This window comes from Euprymna scolopes, chromosome 21 (genome assembly GCF_053919585.1).
Source record: "Euprymna scolopes isolate OS-2025 chromosome 21, ASM5391958v1, whole genome shotgun sequence".
NCBI classification, from domain to species: Eukaryota; Metazoa; Mollusca; class Cephalopoda; order Sepiida; family Sepiolidae; genus Euprymna; species Euprymna scolopes.
Genome location: NC_136502.1, coordinates 44166514 through 44189868, shown reverse-complemented (window position 1 = coordinate 44189868; position 23355 = coordinate 44166514). Strand labels below are relative to the sequence as shown.

The window sequence follows — 23355 nt, the reverse complement described above, 5'->3', positions numbered from 1 at the left end:
AAAGATGAGGATAATAGTCCGTTTGCAACAACAACTAAAAAGATGAGGATAATAGTCCGTTTGCAACAACAACTAAAAAGATGAGGATAATAGTCCGTTTGCAACAACAACTAAAAAGATGAGGATAATAGTCCGTTTGCAACAACAACTAAAAAGATGAGGATAATAGTCCGTTTGCAACAACAACTAAAAAGATGAGGATAATAGTCCGTTTGCAACAACAACTAAAAAGATGAGGATAATAGTCCGTTTGCAACAACAACTAAAAAGATGAGGATAATAGTCCGTTTGCAACAACAACTAAAAAGATGAGGATAATAGTCCGTTTTCAACAACTAAAAAGATGAAGATAATAGTCCGTTTTCAACAACTAAAAAGATGAGGATAATAGTCCGTTTGCAACAACAACTAAAAAGATGAGGATAATAGTCCGTTTGCAACAACAACTAAAAAGATGAGGATAATAGTCCGTTTGCAACAACAACTAAACAGATGAGGATAATAGTCCGTTTGCAACAACAACTAAAAAGATGAGGATAATAGTCCGTTTGCAACAACAACAACTAAAAAGATGAGGATAATAGTCCGTTTTCAACAACTAAAAAGATGAAGATAATAGTCCGTTTGCAACAACAACTAAAAAGATGAGGATAATAGTCCGTTTGCAACAACTAAAAAGATGAGGATAATAGTCCGTTTGCAACAACAACTAAACAGATGAGGATAATAGTCCGTTTGCAACAACAACTAAAAAGATGAGGATAATAGTCCGCAATAAAATAAAATTAATAAATAATACTCATCTCAATGAATTCCAAATATATAGAAAAAAAATTGTTTTCTCATACAATTTCGATTGCTGTAAAATTGATTCGAGTCTAAATAACAAATTTATTTTTTTCATTTATCAAACCTATATTGACATTTAAAATCTCTCACACTTATTTATTGAAATCAATCATACAGATTTTGGAGAGCCAAGACCCGAACACAGCTTTTTGCATGCCTAATTTTCATAACTATTTTTTAAACAGTTTAAAATAAATTAATGTTTGGCATTATCTATTTGTAATGTTTGTCCTATTTTCATCTATATATGCATTAGTTTTGTCAATTATTATCAGTAAAGTTACTTAATTAAAAAAAAAATAAAATAAATAAATAAATGAATTACCAAAATGGAAACTCCACAGAGGACTAATTCACATGCAATATATTGATGTCGGAATTCTGTAGATGTTCCGCGTAAATGGAGACGCTCTGGTATTATTGTAGCCATTTTGTTAAAACTGCAAAAGTATTTATCTAAGCTAGCAGGGATGCCCGGCAAAGCCCAGTTGTAAAGTATGCTTAAATATATTTTAATTCTTGCAGATTTTGTATATATTATTATAGAGTTAATGTTCTATCGATTTTTATATGTTATAAAGTTACAATTTACAAAAAAAAAAAAAAAAAAAAAAAAAAAAAAATGATATATATATATATATATATATATATATATATATATATATATATATATATATATATCTCTCCATATAACTTAAGTGCATTAGCTTGAATCAAAACCGAAATAAAAAAAACTTACGAAAAAAAAAAAAAAATTATATATATAAACTCGAGTTCTTCCAGCCATAATCGAAACTGAAATCAAAACTTATGAAGAATTCTTGATAAAATTATTTATAAAAAAAAAAAAAAAAAAAAAAAGATTACTGGAGTGCCATCAGCTATAATCGAAATTGAAACCAAAACTTGAAGAATTCTTGGTAAAATTATTTATGACAAGAAATGGAAGTCCATAACAATTAAACGACCCGGATGTAAGCGTGAGACACACGCTATCGTATTAATATATAGATTATGTTCATTAATTTTCAAGAAAGAGAATTTAAATAAAAACCGTTCAATTTTTGTTTTTTCAAGTTACAATAGAGTTATGTTAAAAGCTATGCAATGCTAGTTATACATTTATAAAGAATAATTAGCGTTAGATTAATAGCCGCTGGATTAAACGTGAAAAAAAAACGTGACGTTTTTGCTGTTGCGTCCATCGCCAAACTGGAAGTGACGAAGGTTTAAATTAAAGCTAGTTAATCGAAAAGAGGGGATGACTTTCGAAAATATTGGCGATAAAAAAAAAAAAAAAAAAAAAAAAAACGCGGCCTCTCCTTGTAGAAAAGTGCCCAGTTGGAGATGAAGGAATTATGTTTTTGGCCAATTTTTCGATATTTGTCGTCCGAAGGGTCGAGATTTAAAACGATACTGATCTCGTGAAAATCCGTCGCCTCTGTCGAAAGTTTTAGGCAAACATACATACAGGTGAGATTTATATTATAAATTAACACCCTATGCTATATTACTGCTCTCACCACAAAAAAAAAAAAAAAAAAAAAAAAAAAAAAAAAAAAAAAAAAAAGATTCTTTTATTTTTATTAGACGATTACATTTGAACACCCAGAAAAACTTGGCGACCCCCACCAAAAAATCTAAATATAGAATGAGAAGTCAGTTTTGCAAATAAATCTACCATAAAATGCCCCCCACCCCATTTCTAAGCCATTCTAACATTTTAGAACAGTTAAACAAATTCTTTGTTTTTGTTATGGGAGATAAATCCTGCCCATTATTCTTTATTTGGGGTGGGGGATGTTGAGCTTTTTAAGTGCTATGTGTGATTTTACAATCTTGTCACTCAAACTTAGGGTTAGTGATAAAACAAATTTAGTTAACCGTTCTAAAAATGCTAGAAGTGGGATATTACGGAAATTTATACATGAAACTGATTCTTAATTCTAAAATAATTTTTTTTTCTTCTTTTCAAAGTTTTCTTTTAAGGTGTTTAAATTTAATCATATATAAAAAATATATATAGAACCTCATTTTTTTTTTTTTTGATGTAGGTATTCAGGGTAGGGTGTTAATCTACAATAATAACAAAATAGGTCAATACTAAGTGTGTGTGTGCGTGTGTGCGAGAGTGAGAGAGAGAGAGAGAGAGAGAGAGAGAGACACACACACACACACACACACACACACACACACACACACACACACACACACACACTTCATTAATCCGACCCCTAAAGCCGGGTGGCAATGCAAAAAATAAATCAAAAACAATATGAGTGTAACGGGCTGTTTTACAAACACTTTAATGAAATGTGCTCTGAAAAATTCATAGCACTTATGCCCCTCTCCGCCATAAATACCCATATCTGACCCCACAAGCAGTAAAATCCTACCCCTTTATTGTAGAGACCCCTAGTATAGTTTCTTCTCTCTAACTGTTAAACTTAAGAATTCTTTCCTCGTTTCCTACTTCCCTGACTGTATTAGCATGCAGAGAAATTTAAATATGATGCAAACAGACATCTCGCTGCTCAACTCCCTACTTAGAGGATCCCTATAGGCATGGGTCCCCTATAGTAACAATATGCCTTGCTTGAGGTGAATAAGAGCTTAAAAAAAAAAAAAAAAAAAAAAAGTTAATGAGCCAAAGTCAAGTATTTTGTTTAATCTGCTTCGAAATAAACATTTCTCAAGTGCGACACTATTCTAGAAAAGAACCAATCATTTACCCCGGGGATTGGGTGATAAGGTTTTTATTACATACTTTCATAGCAAAAAGTCGATTACGTAATTAAGCTGTGCATTCATTCATGATAAATTTAGGCATTACTTGTCTACCTTAATACTAACGTCATGACAACAGTGTCGCCTGCAAGCATAACTCTGGATTAGCAACGAAATCCCCGAGAAGCCGCACTCATTATAACAATGGAAACAAAACGCAAAATGTTATTAGCTGCACGTAAACATGATTAAAATTAAACTAAATATCTTAAAACATCCTTCGTCATAAAAAAATTATGATTCAATGTTGAAACTAATCTAAATTAATGTGAAAGATTTTTTTTTTTCGTTTATCACGCCTATTTTAATCATCAAAACGGCTCACCTTTATTCAAATAAACTAGCAGTTCAGCCCGGCTTTGCTCGGCTCTTAAGTATTGTTCATAACATTATGTGCATTAAAAAGTTTGATTCGTGTCCAGGTAACCTACATCTAAAATTTCAAGTGCTTTAGACCCAAAATTGGCAGAGGAGTTTGATAGTGTCTGCAAAGGTCAACTCTTTCAAACTTTGACCTCTTGACAGCTAAATTTTCGCCCAAAAACTGATTAAAAAGCTTGCTGCATGTCTGAATATCCTTTATGTAAAATTTCAAATGTTTATAGCCAAAATTGGCTAAATAGTTTGCTAGAGACTGCAAAGGTCAAATCCTTTTAACTTTGACTCCTTAACAGCCGAAAACCGATTAAAAAAACTTGTTCTATGCCTGATTGCACTTTATGTAAAATTTCAAATATTTAGACCAAAAATTGGCTGAGTAATTTAATAGAGACCACAGAGATCAAATTTTAAAAAACATTTGACCTCAATTTTGCCGCTTTAACATTTATTGTTTTGGGCTCAAATCAAATTAAAAAGTTTGATCCATATCCAAGTAACCTACATCTAAAATTTCAAGTGTTTAGACCCAAAATTGGCGGAGGAGTTTGGTAGAGTTTTCAAAGGTCAAATAATCGAACTTTGACCCCCTAGACAACCAAATTTCTGGCCGAAAACCGATTAAAAAGATTTTCCCAAATCTCAATGCCCCTTATGTCAAATCTCGAGTCTGTAGACTGAAAATTGACAGAGTAGTTTGGTAGGGAAATGTACACACACATAAAATTTCACTTTTATAGATATATAGATAATTCAATCTTTTAAAATACTCTCCATATACAGCGTGTCCAAAATGTCACTGAATAGTTTTAAACTTAAATAAATTCTATATTTTTGATAATATCTTTCTGTAATTTGAAGACAATCTGACTAAGACATTGGGGAAAAAAAAAATGCAAAGTTCAAACAATCTTTACGAAAAATGTCTTTTAAATGTTGCCCATTTTCAGCTTCGCATATTTGTGCTCTTTCCAAAACCTTATTCATGAGAGATTGCAGAATCTCTGGATTGCGATTTAACTCCCCTTATTTCCTTCTTGAGGTTTTCCTTCAATTCTCGCAGGGTTTGAGGTTTGTTAACAGACTATTTAAGATATCCCCACAAGAGAAAGTCGGAGCTAGTCAAATCTGGGGAGCGTGGTGACATTACCATAGCGAGATCGGTCCTAATAATTATTTTCGTTTATCCTTGATAGACAAAACGAAGTCGACATATATTAATGCAGATGAATAAACTAAAATGAAAAGAACCTAACGAATAAACAATAATATTAATATACATGCTCTACAAAATGCCATTAAAAGGGATTTGAACTTAAATAGATTCTTTATTTTTAATAATACCTTTCTGCAATTTTAACACAATCGGACTAAGTCATTCGGAAATTTAAAAAAAAAAATGCAACATTCAAACAATCTTTTTGAAAAATGTTTTTTATATATTGCTCATTTTCAGCTTCGCATATTTGTGCTCTTTCCAAAACGTTATTCATGACAGATTGCAGAATCTCTAGATTGCGATTTAATTCCCTTATTTCGTTTCTAATGTTTTCTTTCAATTCTTGCAGGGTTTGGGGTTTGTTAACAGACTTTCTTTAAGATATCCTCACAAGAAAAAGTCGGAACTAGTCAAGTCTGGCTATTTGACATTGCCATAGCGATAGATAATGTCGTCAAAGCAATACCGGATTTTGGTAAAACAATTTCACAACTTGCGTACGTTGTCCAATGCTGTATTTATCTAGAATTAATTTCGAAAATATTATCTATAAAATATCTGAAATAGAGAAAAAAAATAATCATTAATGGTAAAATGAAAAAGATTTTTAAACCCTTCAGTGACTTTTTGGACATCCTGTAATAGAGATGTAAAGCCCAACATAGTTCTTTGCATCTATAAATTGCACAGATATTTTATAAAACGGGTCATAATTAATATTTGGTGTGGTTCATTTGTAAATTTTATGGTCTTATTCTCCCCCACCCCCACACATACGTATAGAGAACTTGAATGCCTACTAGACACTCTCCTCTAGTGTTTAAGGTCTCTATGTATAGGGGTTTGTCAGGAAAACCTGACAGAAGGATACTTTTTACTACAAATAAACCCTAACCAAATATTCAAAATCACATAGTATTCGCAAACAAATAAGATCTCACTATGGCAAACGCACATTGATTTTTATGAGGAAAAAATGCACCTTCTCCGAGTGATGTTACCTCAAGTAACAGTACGAAGCTTGATACTCCACCAGACGAGGAGAATTCTTGTACTGGAATCCAGTAAGATCAAGAGACCACAAGAATAGCATACTATAACTTATTTAAATGGTTAATTGGAGAGAAGAAAAATTGTTCCCAATATCTTTATCAACTCAGTGTTTAAGGAGTAAACAGAGAACTTTACTGGAATATTTGAATATATATGTATCTTAAATGGAGATTAAGTGTTAGCCTCAGGGATTGGGGAACCTTGATTTCTGAGGACTTTGTAGTAAAACAAGAGAACATGCCTTTTTTTTTTTTTATAGGTTAACAGTGGTATAATTAAAGAAAAAGAGAAGTGTTAAATGTATATCAAAATTGCAAAAATTTACACAAATAAAATGCGAAAGTTTTTGTCTCCTGTTTACAATAAATGTATCTATATAAAAGCCAAGTACGTCCAAGGATGGAATACTGCTGCCATATTTGGGCAGGAGCTGCTAAAAACAGCCTATCCTGCCTTAACAGAGTACAAAATTGACTTCATGGCTTAGTGGGGGATGCCCTTTTCTCTACCCTGCAACCTCTCTCCCACGTTGCGAGCCTAGCCTTGTTTTATCGTTATTTCCATGGCAGGTGCTCGTCTGAACTCCAATCTCTGGTCCCCCCCCCCTCGCCAATCTTTCACGAAAAACACCCGTCTAGCTGAATCCACTGTGAAAAATTTTCCCCACACTTTATCTGTGCCTAAATCAAAACGTAGATTCCATGAACAAAGCTTCTTTCTTAGAACTGCACGCCTGTGGAACTGTTCCGTCTGCCTGCTTCCCACCTGACTACAACTTGGATGTCTTCAAGTCCAACGTTAACAAATTCCTAATGAACCGCCCTCTTAAGTAAACACTTCATTAAATCTCCACACTAACGTACTGTACTTGCAATAACCCTTACCCCTGAGTGGCTTCCGGGCCTTGATAAGTGGTGACCACCGTGTAAAAAAAAAAAAAAAAAAAAAAAAATGTACGAATTGAATGTTTATTATTTATTTATTCTTTTTTGTTTTTTAGTTTCAAGTATTTCAACTCGTGAACTTCGTAAAGTCAATTAGCATTCATGCAAAAAACATGAAATTACGTCAGTAATTTTAGTCTTCAGATATAAATTATTGTCATTTCCGATGATCTAAAGAAATGAATATCATTGATAATATCTTAAAGTTTAGAATAGAGGATTTCCATATTTATTTCAGACGTTGGGACGTGTCTGACTTGCTATTCGCTTTCCAATACTTATTTTTTTTCTTTTAACAGGATGGGACAGTCGTTCAAAGCGAACATGATTTTGAACTAAAAAATATATTAGGTTAAAAATAATGGATACAAAAATAACTTAACGTTGGTAAGAGAAGATGATAATTTAAAAAAAAAAAAAAAAAAAAAACTGAGAATAACCTTTGATGCAACCAACAACGTTCAAAAGGAACGATAATTTTAAATCTTTCATAGCTAATATATATAAGTGAAATTGTCTGTGTATACATTTCTCTACTAAACTACTGTCAATTTTCGGTCTACAGACTCGAGATTTGACATAAGGGGTATTGAGATTTGGGAAAATCGTTTTTGGACAGAAATTTGGGTGTCAAGGGTCAAAGTTAAACGATTTTACCTTTGAAAACTCTACCAAACTCCTCCACCAATTTTTGGTCTAAACACTTGAAATTTTAGATGTAGGTTACTTGGACATGGATCAAACATTTTAATTTGATTTGAGCCCAAAACAAATGTTAAGGGTTCAAAATTGGAGTCAAAATTAAAATAAATTTGACCTCTGCGGTCTCTACCAAATTACTCAGCCAATTTTTAGTCTAAACATTTCAAATTTTACATAAAGTGTATTGAGACATAGGGCAAGCTTTTTAATCGGTTTTTGCCGAAAATTTGGCTGCCAAATTTTCAAATTTGCTTGTGGTCTCTAGAAAACTATTCGGCCAATTTTAGGTCTAAACATTTGAAATTTTACATAAAGGGTATTCAGACATGCAACAAGCTTTTTAAAATCACTTTTTGGGTGAAAATTTGGCTGCCTAGAGGTCAAATGATTTGGGTCTAAATATGTTAAATTTAAGATGTAGGTTACTTAGACACGAGTCAAACTTTTTCATATGTATATACATATGTACATAAAATTATGAACAATACATAGGGCCCGAGCAAAGCCGGGCCGAACTGCTAGTATATATTTATTTATTTACTAGCGAGAAAGCAGCGAGCCTTACTAGGTCGTAAAATATGCTTAAAGATATTTTGATTTATGCAGATTTCGTATTTATTATTACGGAACTAATTCTCTATTGAATATTATATTGTACCCAATATATAGTATATATGATTTCAAAAGTTAAAAAGAAAAAAAGACCGTTATCAGCTAAAATCGAAACCCAAACATTTAATGCTCCAACCATGTTCCTACCGATATAGCTATCGAGAGATAGATAAGAAAAATTGAGTAATAAATGATTTGAAGAAACGAATTGAATTTGAGCATGCGCAGAAAGAAATATGTCGGCAAATTGAAATAAACATTTTGCATTTGAATTTGCCGACTTTTGTATACATTCATCCATCCAAAGATTTTACTGGTTATAAACTATCCTCGGTGTGTGATTCATATTTCTTGTGAATTTCACTGGTCTGTGACGAGCAATTTGAAAGTTTAGCGGTTAAATATTTTCTCTATCTATCTATCTAACACACACACACACACACACACAGTTTTATTTATTAAAAAAAAAAAAAGTAGATAAGTGTATTGTGACATTTTTTAAATAGAAAAAGTAGATCTAGTTTTCGGACCAAGATCAGTGTAGTACCTGTTCTGATGCTACAAGTAAATTTGTTCTTAGTCAATATAGGGGAAAACCTTCTATACTAAGGCAATTTTTATTTTTACCTACTTCCAGAGTGCATTTCAAATTGCCGATATATTTTTCTACAACTTATTCGTCCATCCAAAGATTTTATTCATTATGAACCATCCTTGATGTACGATTGCTATTTCCTGTTAACTTCCGTGTTATGTAACCAGTAGTTACAGCGTTTATCGGTTAAATATTTACAGACAGACGCACGCATGCTTTATTTATTTAAAAGATTGTATTGAAAAACGGTGATGGCTAAAAAGCAGGAGCTATTCAATTCAGATAATTATTCTGAAGGCATTCGTTATGGTCTCTTTTTAAGATGTGCGTTCTTAACGGTAAAATACATGTCAACTGTAAAAAAAAATTAAAAAAAATTGCGTCAACTAATATCATCTTCCATAAGAAAGGAAACTTGAAAGATATTAAAAACGCCAGGCTAATAAACCGACTTTCTGCAGAGACGCAAAACACACTTGACACAAACGTACACAAGAAACAATATGTTTTCTGACGCGGATTTTCCACCCCAGACCACATTGAAGTTGTAAGCAAACAGCAAGAGAAAACTAATGAGCTAAGCCACTTTGTTGTGTTGTTGAATTTTAAAGTCATGTTGACAGCACTCACATCATGTTATTATCAGAACTTTTTTTTAAAATAGAGCCACAGCAAGTTGAATAATCCAAAAAAAAAAAAGTGAAAAAAAAAAGAAAGGAAAGAGAAGAGAAAAAAAACGAAAGAAAAAAGGATAGAAAGAAAAACAAAGGATAGAAAGAAAAACAAAGGATAGAAAGAAAAACAAAGGAAAAAGGAAAAAAAAGGAAAAGAAAGGAGAAGGAAAAGAAAGGAGAAGGAAAAGAAAGGAGAAGGAAAAGAAAGGAGAAGGAAAAGAAAGGAGAAGGAAAAGAAAGGAGAAGGAAAAGAAAGGAGAAGGAAAAGAAAGGAGAAGGAAAAGAAAGGAGAAGGAAAAGAAAGGAGAAGGAAAAGAAAGGAGAAAGAAAAGAAAGGAGAAAGAAAAGAAAGGAGAAAGAAAAGAAAGGAGAAAGAAAAGAAAGGAGAAGGAAAAGAAAGGAGAAGGAAAAGAAAGGAGAAGGAAAAGAAAGGAGAAGGAAAAGAAAGGAGAAAGAAAAGAAAGGAGAAAGAAAAGAAAGGAGAAAGAAAAGAAAGGAGAAAGAAAAGAAAGGAGAAAGAAAAGAAAGAAGGAAAAAAAGAAAGAAGGAAAAAAAGAGAAAAAAGGAAAAAAAGAGAAAAAAGGAAAAAAAGAGAAAAAAGGAAAAGTGAAAAAAAGGAAGGAAAAGTGAAAAAAAGGAAGGAAAAGTGAAAAAAAGGAAGGAAAAGTGAAAAAAAGGAAGGAAAAGTGAAAAAAAGGAAAAGTGAAAAAAAGGAAAAATGAAAAAAAGGAAAAATGAAAAAAAGGAAAAATGAAAAAAAGGAAAAATGAAAAAAAGGAAAAATGAAGGAAGGAAAAATGAAAAAAGGAAGGAAAAATGAAAAAAGGAAGGAAAAATGAAAAAAAGGAAGGAAAAATGAAAAAAAGGAAGGAAAAATGAAAAAAAGGAAGGAAAAATGAAAAAAGGAAGGAAAAATGAAAAAAGGAAGGAAAAATGAAAAAAGGAAGGAAAAATGAAAAAAGGAAGGAAAAATGAAAAAAGGAAGGAAAAATGAAAAAATGGAAAAGGAAAAAAAAAATAAGAAAGGAAAAATAAGAATAAGAAAGAAAACCCATTATATAAAAAGATGCTAGACAAGGAGACGAGTTCACCAAACCTCTTTACCTTCTAGTTTGGAGATTTGATGATCCATAAAATTCATTGGGAACACAGAGGGAACACTATAAACACATAGCAACTTGAAGAATACGTCAATTAACATCCTCACACGCAAGAAGACACGCCAATAAACCTTTCTGTTGTTTACACAAATATCCCCCCCTTTTTTAGTACACAGGGAAGTCACCACTTATCAAGACCCATAGGCCACTCGAGGATAAAGGTTAATGAGTGTAAGGTGGTCAGTAAGACAACAGCTCCGTGATCGTTTTTGGTGAGAATTGGATTATTTAAGGGCATATGATAGCAAGAACTTATTCAGATTGGACTTGAAAATGACAATGTTGCAGTCAGCTAGGAAGCTGATCAGTGGAACAAAGTTCCATAGGCAAGTAGTTCTAAAAATGAAGTTTTGTTCATGGAATTTGCGTTTAGATTTAAGCACTGATAGAGTAGGGGAACATTGGTTGTGGTTGTAGCTTGACAAGTGCTTTTTGTGAATTGCTGGCGGGAAGGGGAAACCATTGAATGAAGCTCAGACGAGCACTGGCCATGAAGATAACGATAGAGCAGACAGGCTTGCTATGTCTCTTCCACGAGGAAGAGATTGCAGGGATGAGAAAAAGGCATCCCCTACCAGGTTTTCAAGTCGGTTTTGAACTGTCAAGGCAGGAGAGTGTGCTTCGCGGGGCTCCTCCCCAGATGTGCCAACAGTACTCCATTTTAAAGCATATTTGACACTTGTACATTGCGTTAGGAGTGAGATACTTTCTGGAGCGGTAGAAAGATGCAACAATTTTTCCAGTGACCTTAGTAACAGATTTGATACAAGTCGTCCATTTCAAGTCAGAGGTGAAGATCAGTCGCAGAACCTTGTCAAAGTAGTAAGCTTCTTTGAAACAAGACGCATTCGTATCAATTGTGGTCAAGTGGGGGTCAGAGAATTGGCGTTGGAAACATAGAAGCTTGGTTTTGGATGCATTGAAATTAACCAACCACCTTTTGCCCCATTGCACCATGTGCTTAAGGTCGGAGGCGAGAAATTCAGAAAGATCTTGAAGGTTTATCATAGATGGTAGTGTCGTCTGCGTATATATATTGATGAATGAACTTGATCATTGATGAAGATAAGGAAGAAGGTTAGGCCCCGGGATGAAACCCCGAGGCATATGCAAAAGACTTGATAAAAACCTGCCCAGCGAAGAAGCTGGTTTCCAAATGACATGGATTTTCCACCACGGACCACATTCAAGTTGTAAACAAACTTCAGGCAAAACTAATTATCATGCAGTTAACATTTATAGCAATTTGAATCAGGACCTTTATGAAAATCCCAACGACATTGAAATGGCCAATATAAAAAAAAAGAAAAGAAAAAAAAAGAAAACAGAAAGGAAAAAAGGAAAAAAAAAAGGAAAAAAACAGGCTATGTTTAGCAAATATGAATGATGAAAAATGTTGTGAAAGTTGACAACTACATCTACCTAGTGAAGATGGCAAGAAGCAATGCTGATCTCGTACCTGAAATCAAACAAATTGCGCTTGGTTGGACAGGCTTTTTTCAAAATGGACATCATGAAGAGTATTCGTTTCTTGTTCATGAGGTGAGACACAAGGTCAAGTATGGATTAGATGAAAGCGTTTCTGTGGAGCAAACTGGATTCGAACTTGGCATACCCAGGTTTACAATCCCTGTCATTAACCACTTAACCACAGACCCCCCCCCCAACATCATGAAAAGTTGAAAGTCCTCAATGAAAAATCAAACGAAAGTGTTCGACAAATACACCATTTCTGTTCTGACACATGGGCATTTAAATTTAATAAAGCAGCAATCGAACGGCTAAGAGTGATACGATGCAAAAAAAAAAAATGGAACGCACTATGTTCAAGCCTCGATCTATATGAAAAAAAAAGAAACATCTGGACCAGACAGCAAACTATAGAAAACAACATCACCCCCATACAAGGCACTTTTCAAGATCTATAGATGATAGTTGGACATCTAAGGCAACAGAACGAACCTTGAAACAATGAAAAAGACCAAGAAGAAAACCCAAAACCTATTGGAGAAACGACTTCAATAACGAACTTGACTGCACCCAACAAAACAAGATGGAAGAAAATCAGGGAGAGGTTCCTTCTTCAAGAAGGATCCAAATAGTTTGATGATGATGATGTATTGCATCTGTGCTTGCCTTTTGACTCCCACGTTTGAATGACAAAATTTGAAACAAGCAGAGCTTCACCTTACTTGACATATCTTCTTTGGATCATGCCTTCTTTGAAGAAAAAAAAAAAAAAAAAAAAACAGCTAATTCTAACATGAGATCATGAATACACAAATATTATGACCTGCTTTAATTTGAATCTCTCAAGAAATGTACCGGTTCTTATTAAAAGGTATATTCGCCACACATGGCATCTTGGAGATAAATCCGTCACAAAAAGGCGAAACAGTATAAAAAAAAAGTGAAGCATGCATGGTCCCATGAGTGCACAGTGATTGAGGAGTAAAAAAAAAATGACTAAGTTCAGTATTTCGTGTGATTTCGTTTATTCAAATAATGGCGACACATTTCAAGCATGTTTTAATGTTTACCTACGTAATGCTGAATTGCGTTTAAATCGAAATGATACATCTATATATTAATAGGCTAACGTGTATGTTATATATTTTGTGTCACGCTTACATCCGGGTAACTGTCATTTAATTGTTATGGACTTTCATTTCTTATATTAGGTTGGTGCAAAAAAAAATGTTTTTTGGACGTATCTGATAAAAAGCATTATCTGATAAAAAGCATTATTTTTGCACCAATCTAATAAATAATTTTACCAAGAATTCCTTAAGTTTTGGTTTCGATTCAAGCTCATGCATCCAAGTCATATGGATATATTTTTATTTTTGAAATTGGAACTTTGTAATATCTAAAAACCGATAGAGCATTAACTGTAAATCAATATATACGAAATCTGCAAGAATTACAATATCATATTTAAGCGTACTTTACGACCAGGCCTCGCCGGACATCCCTGCCAGCTTAGATGAATACTTTTGCAGTTTTAGCAAAAAAGCTACAATAATATCAGAGCGTCTCAATTTACGCGGAACATCTACAGAATACCAACATCAATATATTACATATGAAAGAGTCCGCTGTGGAATTTCCACAGGTCCCGCTAGTTATTTAATATTAGAAAAAAAAAAAAAAACTTAATGCCTATATGAAAACTTTCTCGCATTCTACTCTGGCCGCAACCGTTAACGTTTGCCGTTAAATGTACATGTATACGAAATTTATCCCAGACTCTAAATTCTAAAATTATCGCTTATAAAGAGGAGACATTCAGATTTGGAAGAGTGATAATCTACACATGCAGTATGCACCCCTCTAAAATAAATAAATAAATAAATAAATAAATAACAATTTTTTAAAGGTAAACAAAGTAAGGAAAACACCGTAGTAACAGACTACACAAAAACAAATTTACAAAACGAAATTGTTTCTAGTGAAGAAATGTTAAAAGTACACAGTGCCCCGTTTGTTTTTTCACCCGAAAAGAGAAACAGGTAATGTTATAAAGATCCAACTGCTACGCAATTATTATATTGGAGTAGATTTTTTCCCACGAATATGTATATTTTTTTTTTTTTTTTTTTTTTTTTTTTTTTTTTTTTTTTTTTTTTTTACAAAGGCATCACCACATTATCAAGGCCCAGAGGCCACTCAAGGATAAGGGTTAAAGAGTGTACAGTAGAAGTTGGTCAATATAGTAATCATTAGTAATGAAAATTTGGTAAATTTAATAACTTATATGGAACGGCTCATCAAGAACTTATTTACTTTAGACTTGAACAAAACCATATTGTAGTCAGCCGGAAAGCAGGAAAACGGAAGACAATTCCACAGGCGTGCAGTTCTAAGAAAGAAGCTTTGTTCATGGAATCTACGTTTAGGTTTAGGCACAGATAAAGAGTGGGGGAAATTATTGATAGTGTTTACAGCTAGACGAGTGTTTCTTGTGAAAGTTTGGCGAGGGGGGACCATAGATTGAAGCTCAGTTGAACACTTTCCATGAAAATAACGATACATCAGAGACAAACTCGCAACATCTCTTCTGTGAGATAGAGGTTGCAAGGAGGAGAAAAGGACATCTCCTACGAGGCTACGAAGTCTATTTTGAACTCTATCAAGGCAGGACAAGTTCTTTCTAGCAGCTCCTGCCCAGATGTGGCAACAGTATTCCATCCTTGGACGTACCTGGCTCTTATATAGATAGAGAATAGCATCAGCAGTGAGATATCTACTGGATCGATAGAAAGATCCCACCATTTTTCCAGCGGCCTTGGCAACAGATTTGATATACGTGTTCCATTTAAGATCAGGAGTAATGGTCAAGCCCAGAAGCTTGTCAAAACTTGAGGCCTCCTGAAGACGAGAGCCATTCATTTCAATTGATGACAAATGTGGATTAGAATGTTGATGATGTAAAGAGAGAAGCTTGGTTTTAGATGCATTAAAAGTAACCAGCCACTCCTTTCCCCATTGTACTACGTGCTCAAGATCAGAGGAGAGAGAATTGGAGAGAACTTGCTCGTTTACTGTCTTAGATGTGCTACCATAAATGGTAGTGTCGTCAGCATAAATGTCTACAAATGATGTAAGGATATGATTTGGAAGATCATTAATGTAGATCAGGAAAAGAGTTGGGCCCAGGATGGATCCCTGAGGGACACCGGCATTAATATTGTGAGCTTCTGATTTTTGCCCCTCAACTACTACTCTTATGAATCTATCAGAAAGAAATGATTTAATAATTGAGAAGACTTTTCCAGCTATACCATAGCTAGCGATCTTATGAAGTAAACCTTTATGCCATACCCTATCAAAGGCTTTAGATATGTCAAGAGCAATTGCCCTAGAAAGATTGCCACCGTCGAGAGATTTGCTAATCCTATGCGATATAACTGTAAGGACATCTGCTGTAGATCTAGCAGAACGGAAACCATATTGAGTGTCACTAAGAAGGTTATTTTTGTTGAGATGTTTGATTACTTCTGTATTTAATACAGATTCTAGCAACTTACTCATGACGCACAGGAGACTTATTGGCCTGTACTGAGAGGGGGATGAGCGATCACCTGAATTCTTAAATACAGGGCATACTGATGAGATTTTCCAGGGAGATGGGAAACTATTCTCCTTAAGACAACGTTTAAACAGTTTTGTAAGTATGGGCGCTAGTTCAGGTTGAAGTTTTTTGAGTACTATAATTGGAATACCATCAGGGCCAGTTGCTTTACTGGAATCAAGGTTTTTGATTAGCTTGGCAACATCACGTACAGATATACGTATATCACATAGCGTGTTTTCTGATACAAGAGGAAATATTGGGGGTTGGCGGTCTTGGTCGCAAAGGGTAGAATTAGCTGCAAAGTTCTTGACAAAGAGTTTGGCTTTGTCTGATGCTGACGAGATTACCTCAGATCCATTGATAATAGTTGGGATGGAGCACACGCTTCTGTTCAGGATTCTGTTTGCTATTTGCCAAAACTGGTGGGAACCAAGCCGCTGCTCAGCTACTTTGGACTTAACAGATTGAGCATACAACTCTCTTGCGTTCCTTATTACTTTCTTACAATGGTTGCTGGCAGTCCTGAAAACGGCTTTAGTTTCCATACATCTATTACGTTTGAAGCAGTGGAAAAAGTGATTTCTGTGCGCAATGGCAGCAGCACATTCTGGAGAGAACCATGGCTGGCTGTTAGGTTTTTGCTGAAATTTTTTAGAGGGTATGAAATGGTCAATACCTACAATTAACCATTCAGTTAGGTCTAATACTATAGAGGACACATCCTTTTTAAACATGGAATGCAGAGGTAGATCAGATATAAATGTACGGAAGCTATCCCAGTCAGCCTTAGTGTATCGATATACTGTACGATGAAGAGGTACGTCTGGGGACTTATTACATTTCATTTTTATCTTAATTGATACAACAGAGTGGTCGGAAGATCCAAGAGGCGACAGAACAGAAACTGAACATAGTTCAGGGCAAGTTGTGAGAAAAAGGTCTAGTAGGCTCGCATACTGGCCGTCATTATCGGGCACACGGGTAGGTTCCTGAACAATCTGAGTGAGGTCATAGGCAATGGAGAAATCATGACAGAACCTCCCCTCATCATCGGTCTTGTTTGAGTGGGTCAACCATTCGACGTTGTGAACATTGAAGTCTCCACATACGTGAATGTTAGCTGAAGGATAAGTAGAAAGGACTTGGTCAATTTTCTCAGATATGCTTTGAAAGATAGTAACTCCGCTGTTGTGGGGGCGATAGAGAGTAAATATAAATGCAGTAGTGTGAGCTAAAGCAACCCGGAAGCACATATAAGGTAAGTTAGGATCTTCCCTGGAGATGTCCCTCCCACATGGAAAGCTATCTTTAATATAGGCACATATTCCATGCCCATGGCGATCTTGGGGGTCAGATTTAGAAGTTAAGTTAGAGTATCCTGTAATTGCAAACTCATCAAGGGAAATAGCCTGTCCAATGCCAGTTTCACTTAAAAATAAAAGGTCTGGTTTAGTCTCCTGTAATTGGGTTTCAACCTCTGGAAGGTTAGAACGTAGACCCCTGATGTTGGAGAAGGAGACATGGTAGTAGGGGTCTACGTTGGAAGTTGGAGAACCGGGTTTAATCGTGTATTTTTTCTTGAAACTTGTCATGATGAAATTTTGGAATTTGTGGACTAGGTCGACAGATTTACTTAGAGCAGGACAGAGAGGGGAAACTAAGAGAGAAAAAGAAACGAAGAATTTTTTTGTTTTTTTTTTGTACCACATGATAAGGTAAAGCCGTAACAATTACCCACTAGTATGGCATCGAGAGGCCCCACCAGAAGCTACTGCATGGTCCAGATTCCATTCACCAAATGGCAATACAGCAGCCCCAGTACTTTGCACCTGCTGATAGGACAGCCTCCTTAGTGGTTAATCCAAGGTTCGGGTCCCTGACTATCAGGCGGATAACGTCAGCCCAGACAAAACGTTTACCTCCAGCACCCTTACTAGTGACATGGCTACAAGGATAGACATAGAAACAGAAAATTTCCACCAACTCTGCCAACTGTTCGCGCAAAAATACTGCCAACCTAGAAAACAGCTTTTTCTTCTCCCTTTGTCAGAAAAATCACTCATTTAAAAATGAGGACTGAGGGACAAATAAGAAGAAGCGAGAGTAACAGGAGCTGCCGATAACGCATCCACAAGGTAAAATTAATTCCTCAAACAAAACAGGGTTGCATGCATCACTTTTACAACACTTTGCGAAGATTAAATTCAAAATAACGACACAGAACAGCATTTCTACAGTCCCATCCTAATTTAATTCAAACTCCATCCATCACATAATTTAGATCCTAGAAAATGTTCCAAAATTTAAGGTTTTTTGGTGCGTTTTAAAAAATCAAAATTCATGGAATCTTACTTAATCGATGTCTAATAAATCAAACTAATACCTATCCAAAACATTTCAATTATCAAATACGAGGGGAGATGGGCATTTCTACAGAATTGGGACGAAATTTTGTGGTCGATAAATGGAGTTTTTAGATTAAAAAAAAAAAAAAAAAAAAAAAAAACAATGGTTTTAATAGATTTTTTTGTCAATCCTAATAAATTACAATTGTAGCTTCCAAATTATGCAGTCGGAATTACCTGGATATTACAGAATTATTCAACAAAACAACTTTAATCATGTTAGCAGATGAAAAATTGCCGCCATCTTGTTTAAATCAAAACGGAAAATTACATCCCTTTTAGACTCTAGCGGGTCTTATGTTCGTTTTCAGATTCTATTTTTATTTTCTTTAATAAATAATTTTCTACGCTATCGATTTTCGTAATTTTTGGATATACTCGTTTTAAAAATAAAAGGAATACGTATATACGATTGTTTTCATGTGAAATGTGTTAGGATTTCCGAAATTTCGTCCCAATAGTGTAGATGTGTCGAAAAATGTGCTCGTATTATGCCCACGCCCCACCACACCACTGGTGGGTGGTGGGCATAATACGAGCACATTTTTTAGGGTGATGGGTGGACTGGTGGGGCCCACCAGTCCACCCACCACCCTAAAAAATACTTCAACATTCAAAAAGAAACTTAAATTTGAGTAATACGTCATTAATTGATGTCCAATATTTATTAAAACCTAAATAAAAAAATAAAAAAAATAAAAAATACAAATAAAAATCGAAGATATATTTTTAAGCTCCTTTTTACTTTTAAAATAAAACAAAATATAGCCCATATTTGAACCCCTTACGACTAGCAGCTGTGTTTCAAAATGTATAATGATCGGTTAATTAGTTTAGGAGTGAACCCTACCTAACTTTATAAACATACAGACGGGCAGAATAAATATACAAAATAGACAATATTAGACTTGGGAATATTAACTCCACTTTTAAGAAATAAAAAGAAAAACACAAACTCAGCACTATTTGGAAACATTATAGTCAAGGTTTTTGTTTACAAAATAAAGAAATAAACTAAAAGGCGACATTGACTTTATTTTACTAAGATGCCACTATTCCGAATTCGTGGCAGTGGGTCGAATTTTTTATGCAAATCGCCCGAGAGAAGGCATGAAGCCACTTGATGTAAGGAGCTAACAAGAACGAAAGATGATTATAGCAAAGACAGGAGGTGCCAATTGACTTTTTTTTTTTTTTTTTACAAGGTAGTCACCACTTATCAAGGCCCGGAAGCCACTCGGGGATAAGCGTTATTGCGTGTATAGTACTCAATGGGATAGTATCGTAGTAATCGTTAGTATTGGAGATTTGATAAAGAAAAGACCAGGATTGTAGGTAAAAGGAAAACAGAGCAGGAAGAGAGTTCCACGACCTTGTAGTCCTTGGAAAAAATGTAGAATAGGAAGTTGTATTCCAATGAGGTATTAAAACAATGACTGGATGGAAATCATTAGACCAACGAGTTGGAACCAGACGAAGCAGGGAATAGATCAGACAATTCTGAGGAACACATGCAATAATAGTATTTGTAGAAAAGACTGAGACTAGCAACATCACGTCTGTAGTGTTGCACTGTTGCAGTGAAGAAGAGTGGGTGGGGGAAACCAAATTACAGATACGTTTCTGCAATTTACCAAGGACCCTAAAATCGAACAGAGATTATTCACCAGCCCAAATATGACAACAGTATTCGATACTTGGTCTGATAGTAAATTTGTAGAGATAGAGAGAACCGATTTAACAAGAAGCAGAAACAGCAGTGGATTCAATATATGGGCTCATACTTCTCTTGTATGAAATATACGTAAACAATGTTTTAAGTTTCAAATTAATCAAATAATTGTATACTAAAAGTAAATTTTAAAAATGGCTTTTTTTTTTCTTTTTAATTATTTGATGATTACCGTTTTTTATTTTATATCTAATTTTCATTACCCCCCTCCATGTTAAGAACGGGGTGTTTATTCCGAAAGCAGTTCTTAACATGGGGAGGTTGAGGTGTTTATAATACGCTGGGCTGGGGCACGTCGTAAAAATTTACCAAAAAACATACCAGCAAATTTTAATAAATTATAAAATTGAGTACAGGAGAGGCAGTAAATTGATGTCGGTTTGCTGTTGTGAATTCGGAATAGCGGCATCTAAAATCTAAATAACGATTCTGTTATGTCTTTATTTTATTTACGTTTTTGTATTGTTAATTTGACATGGTTGTTGGATGTAGGGTTAAGGAAGGGCACTTTTTTTTTTCAATTACTCATTATTTGATTCTTGTTGAAATGGATTTCGAAATCAGATTTTAACCAACCATGTAAATTACTGAATTAACAAATGAAAAGTAATAAGAAAGACAGTTATATTGAAGTTTTCAGCTTTAAGGTGTCTGTCAATGAAAAAAAGAAACGTTAAATTAGTTCTAACTTTATATGGTTCAATAATTAATAATTTAATGACTAAACATTACCTTGTTAATATTATTTATTAATGCTGAGAGTGTGATCCAGTATCCACGCTATTTTTTTAATCGTATTTCCAAGTTTAATTAAAGTTTTTTTTTAATTCAATTATAAGGTTAAAGTACAGAATATGTACAAAACACCCTCCCCTCCCATGTTAAGAATGACTTTTTAAATAACGTTATTATTTCAGCACGGATCACTCTCTGCATGAGTACCATTAATTTTAATTGAACCCAAATTATGGTTTTCCTTAACCTTACTACTAACCCTAAGTCTAGGTGGCAATACGAAGATTCTTTTTTTTAAAGTTTCCATTTGCCTTTTTTTTCTTCTTCTTGTTTTACTTTTTATAAGTTAGCTATTTTTATCGGGGCCATGAAACTTCTAGGAACTCTTAAAAGCTGGGCCCTTTTCAATAATAAAAAAAAAGTTAACTTTCTACTTTAAAAATACGTTTGTTTACTATCTAGAAAGAATGCATGTGTTATAGGCACCTTATAAATTCTTTGGTATTGTAGACGAAAAAAAATGATTTTCTAAATAAAACATATAAACAATATTTAAAAATAGGTAAAATGATACTTACTGGAATAATTTTAACGCATGGAGAAAAGAAATGTCTTTTTATAGACGTACAAATCCAGGTCAGGTCTTAAAAAGTTGAATGGATATTTTTTTTTTTTAGAGAGAGAGTTTTTTGCGATATGTTATTGATTATGAATATATATATATATATATATATATATATATATTAGAACATCAAAATAAAATTTCAGTTAATGCGTTCAATATTCAATAATGACTACAAAGAAAATCCAGGCAAGGAGTGTTTTTGATGCCTACACACGCATCGGCTGAATTCTTGTCGCGTGTTCTGGGTTGGTTCAGCCACTTGTCGCGTTGTCAGGGTAATAGTTTACTTTTTTTTTTTTTTTTTAGATATTAAAAACAGGGGTTGGATGTCTTGCTAGGGATGCGTCGTTTTATCCCCTAGTTGGTATGTTCTTTTTAAAAAAATTTTCTGCCAACCCCGATTTTTTGTCCACGTTTAAATATGTGCCGTCAAGTTGAACTGAATTGATTTGAGGCTTAAGTGAGTGGAGTGGCATAGCAGTGACTTAAATAATAACAACCTTGCACAGCCAGCTGTAGTTTTTCGTCCGACGCGGAAAAAAGGGGTGCGGGGGGAACAGAGAGCTCTCTCTCTCTCTCTCTCTCTCTCTCTCTCTCTCTCTCTCATATATATATATAGATAAATATTACTCTTTCTTCTACCGTCCTTTCTCTCACACACACTCTCACCCTATGTCTCCCCCTCCCTCTCTCTCTGCTTCATAAACTAACTAATCATGACTCATTTATTCGGATCACTTTCAATTATACCTATCAACTGTAAAGCTAATAAATGAAAGGTCCTCAGTGTTGTTTAAGTGAGGGAATGTGATTTTACGTACAACCAACATACTGCGGAACTTTGGAATAGAGTCCGCATCGTATTCTGCTGCTTTTCAAAGAAAAAAGTATTTTTTTAATGAGAAAATAAGGTATTTTTTTTTACATTAGGTCCACCCTCACAAATTTCTTTAAAATGACGACTTTTAAAGGTTTTCGACTATACTGAATTTGTTGTTTTTTTTACATGGAGGTCACCACTTATCAAGGCCCGGAAGCCACTCGGGGATAAGGGTTATTGCGTGCGCAATAATCAATGTGATAGTGTCGTATTAAATCGTTAGTATTGGAGATTTGATAAAGTGTCTTATTTAAGGGGCCAGTTCATCAGGAATTTGTTTATGTTGGACTTGAAGGCATCCAAGTTATAGTCAAGTGGGAAACAGGCAAACGGAAGAGAGTTCCACAGGCGTGCAGTTCTAAGATAGAAGCTGTGTTCATGGAATCTACGTTTTGATTTAGGAACAGAGTGGGGAAAATTATTGACAGTGGTTTCAGCTAGACGGGTGTTTATCGTTAAAAGTAACCAGCCACCTCTTCCCCCACTGTACTACGCGCTCAAAGAGAACTTTGTCATTTACGGCCTTTGATGTGTTGCCATAGATGGTCGTTACGTTTCATCAGCATAGATATCAGCGAATGATTTAAGTATGCGTTTTGGGAGATCATTGATGCAGATCAGGAAGAGAGTTGGGCCCAGGATGGACCCCTGAGGGACTCCAGCATTAATACTGTGGGCCTCTGATTTCTGTTCATCAACCACTACTCTACTCTACGAATTAGAACATCCCATTTAAATTTTGCAGAAACGAGTAGTTTTCGAGATATAAAGATCTGTATTATGCACTATAATTCACTGGCGGACATGTTTGTATATGCGCGTGATAAACAAATCTATGTAATTTTTTTTTATATTAGGTCCACCTCTACAATTTTCTTTAAAAATGCTAAGGAGGTCATTCGGAATAAACACCCCCAACCTCCTTATG

At 34.5% G+C, this 23355-nt stretch overlaps 2 protein-coding genes across 6 annotated transcripts in view; one reads left to right on the top strand and one right to left on the bottom strand.

Annotated features, from left to right (window-relative positions):
• Positions 1-23355, bottom strand: part of LOC145242175 (uncharacterized) — a 203648-nt gene that overhangs the window by 161582 nt on the left and 18711 nt on the right. For 2 of the 5 annotated variants that reach the window (XM_080105165.1, XM_080105168.1), the window contains exon 1: positions 21501-22374. The exons of the other annotated variants lie outside the window; for them this stretch is intronic. The gene's annotated coding sequence lies outside the window, so the exon portion shown is untranslated. Of the gene's footprint in view, positions 1-21500; positions 22375-23355 lie in introns of those variants that run through there. 5 annotated transcript variants of the gene reach the window in all.
• Positions 14372-23355, top strand: part of LOC145242177 (uncharacterized) — a 102917-nt gene continuing 93933 nt past the window's right edge. The window contains exon 1 of the mRNA XM_080105170.1: positions 14372-14485. Coding sequence (XP_079961296.1) covers positions 14433-14485 — 53 coding nt within the window. The 5' untranslated portion in view covers positions 14372-14432. The remainder of the gene's footprint in view (positions 14486-23355) is intronic.